At 38.6% G+C, this 12,588-nt stretch overlaps 1 protein-coding gene across 2 annotated transcripts; it reads right to left on the bottom strand.

The window, feature by feature from the left end:
- Positions 1-7,800: 7,800 nt before the first annotated feature.
- Positions 7,801-12,355, bottom strand: LOC109997044 (protein shisa-like-2B). 2 transcript variants are annotated; one of them, XM_020651417.3, is made up of 3 exons: positions 12,022-12,355; positions 11,368-11,504; positions 7,801-11,213 (listed from the first exon to the last, which is right to left on the bottom strand). In XM_020651417.3, the coding sequence occupies exons 1-3, from the start codon at positions 12,282-12,284 to the stop codon at positions 11,032-11,034; spliced, it is 582 nt and encodes a 193-aa protein (XP_020507073.1). In that variant the 5' UTR covers positions 12,285-12,355; the 3' UTR covers positions 7,801-11,031. The 2 variants fall into 2 exon arrangements, with proteins under 2 accessions (XP_020507073.1, XP_020507065.1); XM_020651409.3 differs by having other exon boundaries at positions 7,801-11,216; positions 12,022-12,354.
- Positions 12,356-12,588: the final 233 nt, after the last annotated feature.

Raw genomic sequence — 12,588 nt, 5'->3', positions numbered from 1 at the left:
TAAGACAGAGATGTTAATGAGTAACTTTAATGGGCTTGACATCCATGTCTGCAATAAATTCCTTTCTTAGTCACGATTTCAAACAGGAGTAAATGTTTTTGTTGTATCTCTTTAATGGGAGTAAGGCAGACATGTTGAATTCACAATTTAGTTTTTTAAATTAGAGGTCAATACTCAGTCTTTGAAAGTAAATGAGTACAGGGACAATGTTTTGCTTGACTTGTTACATGTGTTGCATTAGTGCTCTGAGGCCAGACAGTGGCAGTGTAATCACATAAGACTTAACTGAAGGCAAGGCACGGCAAGGCAAGTTTATTTATAAAGCACATTTCAACAACAAGGCAATTCAAAGTGCTTCACACAAGACATCAAAAGCATCATGACAGAGGAAAGAAAAGAAACATTAAAATAGAAATTTTAGAAAGTTTTAGTGATTGAAAAATCACTAAAACGAACAATTAAAAGTTACAGTGCAGAGTTAAAATTTTAAATCTTCTTAACGTTGTTTAATGAAAGGCAGCTGTAAACAGGTGTGTCTTCAACCTGGATATAAGGAGCATAGAAACTGAACGCTGCTTCTCCGTGTTGGGATGGTTCAGTCATTAATGTATTTTGACCACAAACCATTCAGCGCTTTATAAATCAGCAGCAGTATTTTAAAATCTATTCTTTGACAGACTGGGAGCCAGAAACAAAAGCACTCCATGGAGTCCATATTTTGTGCGCTCTGGTGGATATCCAGGTTTATTCACTATTAGTTTTGAGAGTTTATAAAGAACAGGCTTCATTTTTTTCTTGTAAAAAAACATTTTTGCCTCAAATAACTTCCCAACTAATTATCAGGGCTCTATGTGGCCTTGGTCCCATGTTTTTTTTTTTTTTTTTTTAATCAAAGGACATTCAGCTATGAACTCTATGTGGGTGGAAATGAGTTGTCATCCTAAGAGCTTAATGTATCTTACTTGACCTCAGCCGTCTCTCAACAGCTCATTAAACATGCAGCAGGCAGAAAACCTTGCTTCACAAAGGACCAGCAGAAATCCTCTTCAAACAGAGAAATGGAGGTTTGAATACTCATAACTTAGAAAATAACACATTTTATCCTTTTACCTTTATTTCAACTTTGCAACTTAGACAGCTTCCAATTTATGTGTGATTTAGAAACACCAAATATATATTTTATCATCCTGACTTGACAAGTGTAATATCTTTTTGTCAGACCTGTCTCAGTTTAGACAGCTTTAAGTCTTCGAAAGGTTATAAAAGTCACAGGGAATAAATAGCTGGTGGTGTACAGTCAATTGAGGGGCTGTGGCTGAATATGAACTCATAGGTCAACTTTAAATCACCATTTCATGGTGTGGTTATATCTGTAATGCAATATCAAACAATTTCTTGCAGAGAGAACTTTAAGTGGGATGCCAAATATAAATCCCTAAAACACAGACAATATTGTGTCACCTGTAAATGGGAGAACTTAACTTGCAAGGTATAAGCACAGTGCACAAAGCATCCCCCCCCTCAAATCCCCCACCATCACCACCCTAAAAACACCCCTCTTTCCTAACTTCCCCTGAGCTTCTCAAGCTTTGGCTATGCACCCTAGATTTCACTTTTCTATTAGCCTACCTTAATCAAGTGTAAGAACATAAATAAAGTATTGGATGTGTATCTTTCTTAAACTCGGTGTAATAGATTAAAACTCTATTTTCAAGCTCTTCAAATTAAATCTAAACCATGATAAGATAAAGACAGATGGATTTTCTGTAGTCCACCAGTTACTTTCCAGTCACCTGCATGAGAGCTTATCTTTGCTTATGTAAAGATAATTGGATTACTTTCAAATGCATTGTGTCCTATTTTATCTTTTCTATCTAATTTAAGAAGACATTTTAACCATATCGTAAACGGGGCGAAGAAGGGCCCACTTGTTCATTGCCTATGGGTCTGCTCACTAATCTACACATTCTGGATAGAGGTTTTAAATATTCTTTCTCATGTGACACGTATATAGTTGACATTATGCCCTAAACCATGTGTCCTTGGAATTGACAAATACAGATTAAAAATACATATTTTTTTAGAATAAGTGAAACATACTCTAACCATGTTTTGGGAATCAGTTAATAGACCAAGCAGAAGTAACAGAGCCAGACAGACCCAAAAATGCAGACCAGGTGGAGTTGGGTAAAAGCAGAGTTTTAATAAACAGTCCTGGTGGGTACACGGGTCAGCAGTCAGTGGTGCAGACAAATCCAGAACGTGGCATACAAAAAGGCAAAAACTAGAAGGCAGGCAATGGTCAAAAAATACTTGAAGACTCAGGAGCAGAAAATGTTTGACCGAGGTGACACAAGAACTGGCAACAAGAGCAAGGACACATGGGGATCAATTACACAGACAATCAGGTGGTAATGAGATACAGGTGAGCACAATCAGGGCAGGGGAGCACAAGGCAGGAAAACACAGGGAGCAGGAAATGAAAGACAGAGGCAAGGGTAAGTACAAAGTTAAACAGGAAATGACAAAATTCTCAAATAAATGAACCAAAAGTGAAGATTCCCTGTTCAGACCACATTTTGAAATAACTGACCAATCTGATCATTGGTAATATTTTTCTTACGTAATCACTTTGGACAGCATTCGGACTATAAGAATGATAAGAAGATTTTCAGTTCCAGTTTTAATCGACTTTCATCCCATTTATACAGCAAATCAGTTTGTGTCTCTTTGTTCATCTCTTTTTAAATGTTAATCCCTGAGGGGTGTAGGACTTCATCAAACATCTGTGCCCAAAATCTAGATTGAGCTGCATAGTATATACATTTAACAGTTCGGGAGAGTTCAATCTCTGGAAGATGGAGGATGGCTTTCCTTCAGCATTCTATATAAAACTTAAAGAACTCCTTTAGTCACTCTATATGGATGTACTTGAGCAAGCTAGGAAGGAAAAAAACTTCCCCTATTCCTTCTCTCAAACTATTATTAAAAGTATTTATAAGAAGGGGAAAGATCCACTAAAATGTGCATCTTAAAGGCCAATCTCTCTCCTCTGCACAGATTTTTAACTGGTAACTAAAATTATATCGAAGAGGTTAACGACACATTTCCCTCTGCTGGTCATTCAGGATCAATTATTATTATTATCAGTGACAATCACTGTCCTAGTGTGTACTTTTATTGTATTTTACTTTTGTTTCATTCTTTGTTTTCCTGTTTTCATTTAGTAGTTATTCCTCTTTATCTTTCTTCCTCCCTTTGTGTGTTTCCCTCTTTGTTTGCCTTCATCAGTTTCACCTGTGTCTTGTCTGTCACACCTGAGTTGGATTACCCTGCCTATTTAGTCCTTGGCCTTCTTCATTGTCAGACTTTCCCAATGTTCCTTTCCTTTGTTTTGTTTTTGCTTTTGCCTTTTGTTCAAATACATTTTTAATCTACCTTAGTCTACCTATTATTTTTTAATCTCATAATAGTTTAGCTAGAAGCTGAAAAGTGGTCATATTTTCCCTTTGTGTTGGGAAAATGTGGTTTCAGTACTGTGCTTATTTTCCCCGTAAGTAGACTGGATCACTAATGGTGTTATTTCTAATCCTTTCCCTCTCTGTAGAGGTAACAGACAGAGATGTCCAGCTATCCTGCTCTTTACAAACTTACCATTGAGCCACTAGGCCATTAAAAGTCATCCTCATGAAAGGCTTTAAGGTTGACCCTGACACACATAAGATATCGCTATTTGCTGATGACATCATCCTGATCCTAATCCTTTACTCAAATCATACAGCTCTCTCTCAGGATATATGGTTAATCTCAATAAAAGTTACATTTGATCCTTCAGTTAATTAAAATAGTGTCGAAGACAAGCTCCTTTTTACGTAGTCTCCGACAGGATTTCAGTACTTGAGTGGATTTGCTAATAGTAATCTTAATAGCCTTTACAAACTCAATCTTGTCAGCCTGTTACAGGAGGAAGGGGAAGATCTAAAAAAAGAAAACAAGTGACGAATTTGCCACTTACTTTATTAGGCAGAATTAATGTTATGAAAATGAATATCCTGGGACGCAGGTAACGTAGTGGTTAGTGCACACGCCTCATGTACTGAGGCTCTAGTCTTCCAAGCGGACGGCCCGAGTTCAAATCCGATCTGTGGCTCCTTTCCCGCATGTCATTCCCCACTCTCTCCCCGATTTCTTACCTTATCCACTACCGAACCTCTAAATAAAGTCATAAAGCCCCCCAAAAATATCCAATGAATATCCTGCTGAGATGTCTGTACAATCTCTTCCAATTCAAGTCCCAGTTAAAAAATATTGTAGTCTCTTGGCAAATTATCAGACAGTTCATCTGTTATGATAAGACTCTGAGAGCCATTGTGGATACATTAATTGTTTCAGTTCAGAGGTGGAAAACGGCTCTTTGAGGCCCTTTCAGCAATCAGCTGATAGGCATGGAAAGTCAACCACAAGTCTATTGTTGAAGTATCTCCATAATGATTGTGAGGTACAGAGGTCAGTAAAGTATTTTAAAGGCATATTTATTCATATGGGATTGTTGGAAATTTCAAAACTGTCTGTTCCCAACCCCCCTCTAAATCTTTAACATGAATAAATCCAAAACCTCTTAACGTTAGAGGCTGTTCGAACACTAACAGTTTTGTAACACCATCACTAACGTCGGGTATATTTTACCTGATATAATATACCTGATAAAACATACTTCCAATCAAAATATATTAAAGGACAACAACACATGGCAAATTGAAGTACTCTTCTTTTATTTCCACATATACCAAGTCTCATAAAATGAAGAAAAAAAAGAAAAGGTATCGTGGCGGGACCCTATAAAAAGTCTCAAAATTAGTGAAAAATTCCTTTAAAAAAAATAGAGCTGGGAACTTGTGTTTAAGTCAATTTTTTCCTGGGACATGTGAGCCTTGTCTGGTGAAGGTTAAAGCTGGCCACACACTAGATGATTTTATAATCTTAACTGATTTTTAAAATGCAGGAGAGCACAGACATAATGACATTTTTCGCTGATTTTTAATCTGAGAAATCCTCTGAACGCACACACCAGACGACTCGGCTCGACTGGGAGACCACACACCTGCCGTTTGTTGTCACGATTTTAAAGCGCTGATTCCAGATCTCACATACACTCACGTGATTAAACGTGACTTCAGTAGATAAACGGACATGAATGACGATCGTCGTCAGCTGGCTCTCCTGGCGTGCACTCTGTTGTGCAGCGAGGAACAAAAAACAAACATCTAGCAGGAGATGTTATAGAGACACTCGTTTTGTTGCAATAATTTAACAAGCTGGTCTCCTTTTCAATATTCCACTTGGCTCGGGGCTCAGTTGTGTTTATGTTCGCTGCCATGTCTGTGATCTGTCAAAGTGCGCAACATCCGGTGGCATCCCTGTCCGCTCGCTCCCATTGGCTGTTGCAGGTATTTCCGTTTGAAGCAGCCCGACTAGGAATCGAGGAAGCCCTCGCACGGGAGATTTCGCACAAATAATCGTAGTGACGCCACTACACTTGAGGATTATTCTGACAAATAATCGTATGCGACAAGCCTTGAATCAGGACACGCCCCCCGATTATCGGGAGGGGCAAATCGGCCCCAAAATCGGGGATACAATCGTCTAGTGTGTGGCCAGCTTTAGTCTCTCACTGCATTACTGACAAGTGTGGGAAATGTTTTACTCACTATCACTAACGTCGGGTGAAAATCCTCCGAACAGGTGCCTGTTGAAAAAAACGGGGATTGGTGCAGGGAAACACGCCTACCTTCAATGACTTCAAGGGGCAGCCTGAAGCTACCCAAGGACCCACACAAATCATACAGAAGCAACACAATGAAATTCACGTGACCACAATCGTGTGGGTGAAAATCCCCCAACGTTAGTGTTCTAGGGTTAATGCAGAATATATGCTGATTGATGCTAATTGAGGTTCTACAGGATGTGCTGTTCACTATACCAGCAACACATTTCCAATCCAATGTTCAGAAAAAGTGCAGTACACAATGAGAAAGAATATCCACCCACTGCTCATTATGCTCATTGTGGGAACTGTAATGAGCAACATTATGTGTACTTATAAATCTTTCATGTTTTAAAACTCCTCATCGCAGGATGATTGATATTATTCATGTCATGGAAGTATTAAATCCTCTATCTTATACCAAAAAACAGGGACATCAAGGGGATTTTGTAACATGTATTGCAATGCATTTTGTTGTAACAGGCATCACAGAGTCTTCTTACTACATACAGCAAGAGCATTTCTGCAAGAAAAGATTAAGACCACAAAGCCAGCACTGAATCTGACCTTTTTGACACGGAATCTCACTGACCCATCTTATCTTTTCCTTTGAAATACTTCACTCACACAGTGGCTTTAAAGTGAAGAGGGAAAGGGACAGAGATGTGGATGTGTTACACAACAAATGTCTGCATGGCATTGAAGTTTCTCATCAAACTGTTTCTATATAAAGACAGTTTTGATAAGGAACCTAATCAAATTTTATTTTCAGACATGCCACTCTCATGGACGCAAATGATGAAGAACTCAACCATACTAAGTCCTAGTTTCTTTTTATTTAATCCTTTTCAGTTTCCATGGTGTTGTTTTCAAAGATTGCAAGACTTTAAACGTCATATATTATCCTCCTTTTCCAAAAGTTTAATTAAGTCTCAGAGCGCCCCAAAAAATGTCTTTGAAGTTTCTTGCCAAAAATCGAATCTGATCCTGTATTTTAGCATGTATGTGAACCCCTCTATTTCAGCCCTGCTCAGAACAGGCTGTTTCTGTGTCTGTAGCTTTAAATGCAAATGAGCTGTGTCTGACCACGCCCCTTGGAAGGGCTTGGGTGGCTTGGGCTTTCTTACATTGTGCGCGATTGTTTACAGTTAGAAGACAGACTCAGAGGACAGAAAAAACACCTAACTGTGGGAGTGTCTTCCACCTGGCGGAGGGGTTACTGCCCTTTGTGATGTCACAAGAAAATCTCCAAACAGCCTGTTTGAGCACAAATGATCTGAAAGGAGGAGCAGTAACAAGACGGAGAGGAAGGACTTTTCTTATAATTGGGGAGGGGGAGTAGCAGAGAGAACTCCCATGGTTTCCCACAAGCCTCAAAGTCATCTTTAGTTTTTTGTTATTGTTATTGTTATCTACATACTGTGCCAAAATCATACACACACAGTATTAAACCATCAGTACACTGAAAGAGTCTACATGTAAGTGCAGCACAACTCAGTCCAGCAGATCACAATCTAAGTGATATTAATCAATAAATCAATCAATAACAAGTGTTATCTCGAGACACTTTACAAAAAGCAGGTAAAAGACCTTACTCATTGTTATGTTACAAAAAGCAGGTAAAAGACCTTACTCTTTGTCTGTTAACATTACAAAAGAGCAGGTAAAAAGACCATACTCATTGTTATGTTACAAAAAGCAGGTAAAAGACCTTACTCTTTGTCTGTTAACATTACAAAAGAGCAGGTAAAAAGACCATACTCATTGTTATGTTACAAAAAGCAGGTAAAAGACCTTACTTATTGCTATATTACAAAGACCCGGCATATCCATCATGAGCACTTTAGCAAAGCAGCAAAAGTTACAGTGGAAAAATCCATGACATGGCAGCATCATTGGATTATTGATCAGGTCAAGCCTTTAAAAATGATTTTATTGATGTTCTTTCATCAAAAGTGTGCATAAACCCATATTTACTGTATAATGAGGGAGTGTGTTTAAAGAAAATCACTGGCATGAAATTCAGCGACACCATATGAAAATTATAATAATAATATATTTTATTTGTAATGCACTTCACATTTTTGGGAAAAATCTCAGAGTGCTACAGAGTTAAAAAATAACAAAAAAATGTCATCAATACAAAATAAACAATGGGAATAAAAACAGGAGGGCAAACTATGTGTGCCAACATTTACAAATGAAACTTTGTTTAACAGTATAAGGTAGCTTTTAAACACAATTATGAACAAATTCTTAAATTAACTGTTAATATGTTCATTCTTGCCGCACGTTTTTAACAACAGATCATTGAATAAAAAACGAACGCCTCCCTACAGCAGTTACAGGGGCCAGATTGAATCCCCTGAAAAAATAAATTACATTTTGCAGGAATGTATAAACACCAAAGCTATCTTGACACTACAGAGCACAGTGTCTTAGTGGGTCCATGGGAATGCAGCTTCGTGATCTGTTATAGACGCCTATTAATAGACCAGTCCCATTGTAAATCATTAGCTTCCTGATCATAGCAGCTTAGTTTTGTTTATATCTTAAATCTAATTTCAAGCATACACGTTCTTCACTAAACACACAGCATGAGGGGGCCTTGCTTGCTACAATAGAAATGCAATTGTCATTCTCCCCAAATACTTTATATTGAGGCTTAACTTGCAACTTGGGGGCTCCCTAGTGGCTGCTAGTCCACCCATTTATGACTCGGGAAACCTCTTCAGGCTGAAAGTGAATACCATAGTGTCCTGCAATGGCACAGCACCTGTTAAAAAGCATGGGCCATTGGTTCGCCCCTACTACAACTCCACTCAATCAGAGGTTTCTGGGGTTCATTGTACCCAGTTGCTACAGCAGTTTCCCAAATGAAGCTTCACCAACTGGAAATAAGTGAGGCCTGTTTAACTCATAGCCTCTCACTCGATTTCATTGAATAAAAAGAGTTTACATAAATAATGACCATGGTGTGGTCCTTTTTAGTGAGATTTACCTTCATGGTGCACTTGTGTTTAAAGAAAGACTTGTGAAGAAATTAACTTGTTCTTGACGTTGAATAAAAGAGCAGAATAAATGCCCTTAATACCTTAAATGCAATACCACTGGTTAGAAAGATTTAAAATACATCTAATTTGCAGAATAGCAGTGTGAACTGTCCAACTGGTAAAGTCCTTTGTGCTTTTTCCAAGCAGCAAATGAAACACGTTTAATTCAACACTGTTTAAGCAAACTTGTCCTCGCCTTTGTGCACCTGCAAAATTACACCGAATAACGTAAGCAGTATATCTCAGTGACTTAAAATAACCCCAAATTAAATGGTACACTGTGCCCTGTCAGGGCTTTTTGCTAAGGTGCTTAGCAATACACTTATCGTCTTAGCTAAGGAGAAAAAACATTGATTAGACAGTAATGATCAACAGAGAATATGTTTGAGAAGCACAAATGCAAGGTAAACAGTTGACTTCATGTGCTCTGGTTACAGTAGTAATGACATGTTTACATTTGGTTTTTAAAGCAGAGCTGATGATGGACCGAACATAGTCTAAGATTTGGTTAGTTTGTCTACTGATGCATAGCATTTGCTGAGTCATAGCACAGAGGTCATACCTTCATGCTTCCTATTGTCTAGCTTCCTGGCTGGTGGGATCTGATTGTATTCATTCAGGTGTGCAGCCGCAGGCCACTGTAACATCATATCACTGTTTAATGATTACACTCTTACTAAGGCTTTTGGCTGCAACAAGTACACTGCCCTGAACTGCTTCTTTCAGTATGTGCTACTATTTTTGGATAGTCAAGTTAGATATGATTCAAGATTCTTTTAGAGATCCGTCAAATCGCAAATCTAGACAAACTTGTTTTTGCATTTTACAGGAACTGAATTAACTTGATTGCTATACTTACGGCTGACAAGAGCAGGGTTGATGTTATCCTGACTGCAGATTAGCACATCTGTGATTTTAAAGCATTGAACAGGTTGAAAGGATGCCATCATGATACATATTTTTAAAAGTTAAATGCATGCTTTGTCAGCCCTGTTTTGTCATGACCACAAGCAAACAACTTTATGTACATCAGGAAAGCTAAACAATGATTGTCATTTGAGACACAGTGTCATGTGAATTTCTGGGCTTTGTTGCATCTTTTCACCTTCCACAAATAATCAAGGACACACATTCTAGGGTTTGCACATAGGAATTTTCCTTCTTAGCATTGAAACTCTGCGTAATCCCGTCTTCCCAAAAGTTTGCTACCTTTGCGGTCTGAAGACACCTAGTCATTTTCTAAATTATCCGTTTTGTTACGTCGTAGCTTTTTAAGGCAAATAGAAAATAATCAACTCTTTGATTCCAGCCAAAACTGTTTACTATCAAGAAAAAGACATAAAATGCCCCAAAAAAACTTGCATTAAAAAGATTTGTTTCTAGACATAATTTTGTCTGAATTTTGTGAATATTAGAAAGAAAAGGCCATTGTATGAGGAAAACCGCTCTGCCTGTAGACACTCAATTTTTATCATTCATACACTCTCATAACTCAAATCAACACTTGAACAATAACAAATAGAACAGACACTCAATACAGACAATCAAGTAAGGTCATTTAAAGCATTTAAATGAACAATAATGCCGTCAATGTTTTCTGATCAGGACTGTGTTATCACACTGTCAATCCTTACCAAAGGTCAGTTCAGTCCCTGAGTAAAATGTAGAAGACGTGGATAAAAATCCACAGCACCCTGACTTTACAGCCTCGCTGACTCTGCTTTCTTGGCTAATGAGGATCTTTTTCCTGCAATAAGCAATAAGCGTGATGCACATGAAATTGTACACCTGCAATATAAACTGGACTTCAACCCTGGGCCAATGTCCCTTGTTGTTTAAGCGATGCCTTGATGACTCCATTTTTAAGTCTTTGGATTTTTTCAATCCAATTATAAATAGTCTCTTACAAAAAATAAGGAGTATAATTAAATTCCATACATGCTCTCTCAATTAAAGCTGTGATGATGAAACACGTTCTTCTGCAGCTTGACGAGGAGAACAGTTAAATAGATAAAGACATTCTCAAAGGCTTTCCAGAGCTCATTGTGTGCCCTCGCTCAGTTTTGTCAGCACAACACGGTGAGGATTCTCATTCACTATGGCTCCGCTGCTCACCGTGTTAAGTCAGCATCAGGGGTCAAAGCAGCACAGCCTGCCTCCTGAGGTTCTGACTCTGCTGCCGTCCCATATTTAGAAATGAAGTCTCCAAGCAGCCTACGAGGGGCTCTCCACTTTTACCCTGGCGACATTAGCTGTAAAACACCTCTGGAACAGGAGATCAGGGTCTGGAGGCTGATTATCACAGTCAAGCTTCCGGCTCATGAAGTGTTTTCTGAATCCCTGCGGACCAGAGGCGCAGGTCACTCTCACATGAGTAGATGCCTCACTGGGATCTCCTGCTGATAGCACACATACAATTGCACAAAGTGAGTCATTTAAAACAAGAGAATACAGCAGATTGTGGAGATTTTCTCTGAAAAGAGGAATCAAGACTCAAAGCTAACACCTTTTATCAAGAGAGTACAAAAAGAGAGCATACACGCCTCTTACCTGGCACTCTGAGGGGCAGGCCGTTGTCAAGACGACTGGGTTTTGTGGCGATGAAGAGGTAGCAGAGGACACATACGGTGATGAGGAATGCGAGGAGGACTACTGCTGCAATGGACAGACCAACCAGAGCACCGATGCTGGGAGAAGAAGAAGGAAGAGTGGAGCAGATAAGACAGCATGATGTGTAGAACATACATCATTAAGAAAATTGTTCTAAATATAAATATAAATAAAGAAGTAATAAGGTGAGATATTGTAATAAACTTGAAATTTGGTTGACAACTCAATTGTTCTAATACAGTAAAACATGTCTTTTTATCCATGAATGAACTGATTGATATGCAAGGTGTCTTGCTGTAATTGATGCAATGGTTTAACACTCCTCGCTGAGAATGAGTGAGAATAAGGACTCACTCAGCTGGAAATAATTAGCTTTTGGAAATAAAGATTTTCTGTTAGAGTGAGTCACGGGAGAATTGTTTTTTTTTATAAGTGAGTGAGACCCTGCTGTCTTTATGTCCGCAATGTAAAAACAAACGAAGAAGAAGAAAGGTAAAAAAAAAAGGCTGTAGCCTAATATTTGTTATTTTGGTTTTTAGAAAAAAAAAGTCGACAAAATCTTTATAATCTTCAAATTATTAGAAAATCTCTTACCTCAGCCACCACATATATCCGTATTCATAGGGGAAAAAACTATTGGGATCATCACAGCAATACTTGACATCATTAAACCCGCAGCAGTAGACCGCAGCAGCAGCGTTTCCCAGCCTGGGGCAGGAGAATCCGTCCACCAACACCTCGTCTGCGCTGTAGTAGCTGCTGCACTCAGCGCTCATTCTGCGGCACAGAATTAAAGGAAAAAATGAGGACCGAAAAAATAAACTATTAATCCAAAAACGAGGAAGTTCAGAGTACATGTGCACTCTGTGAAAGCAGTATTGTGCGTGTCTCTCCAGCAGCTGCGTGTTTCTGAGTGAATCAACTAAGAAATATACGATAAGCTCTCTCTCTCTCTCTCTCTCTCTTCTCATTCTTTATTTTTTCTCTCTCTTTCTCTCTCTCTCCCTCATTTATTCCTCCTCTTCGTATCTTTACCTCCCCCCTCGCAGACAAACAAGTGGACCCACTCTTTTAATCTGCTTAAGTTGTTGGGCACTTTAGGTTGTTTGATGGATTTACTGAGTTACTTTTTTTTAAATATGTGGCACTCAGAACAGAATT

This window comes from Labrus bergylta, chromosome 4 (assembly GCF_963930695.1).
Source record: "Labrus bergylta chromosome 4, fLabBer1.1, whole genome shotgun sequence".
NCBI classification, from domain to species: domain Eukaryota; kingdom Metazoa; phylum Chordata; class Actinopteri; order Labriformes; family Labridae; genus Labrus; species Labrus bergylta.
This window is presented reverse-complemented; position numbering and strand designations above follow the sequence as displayed.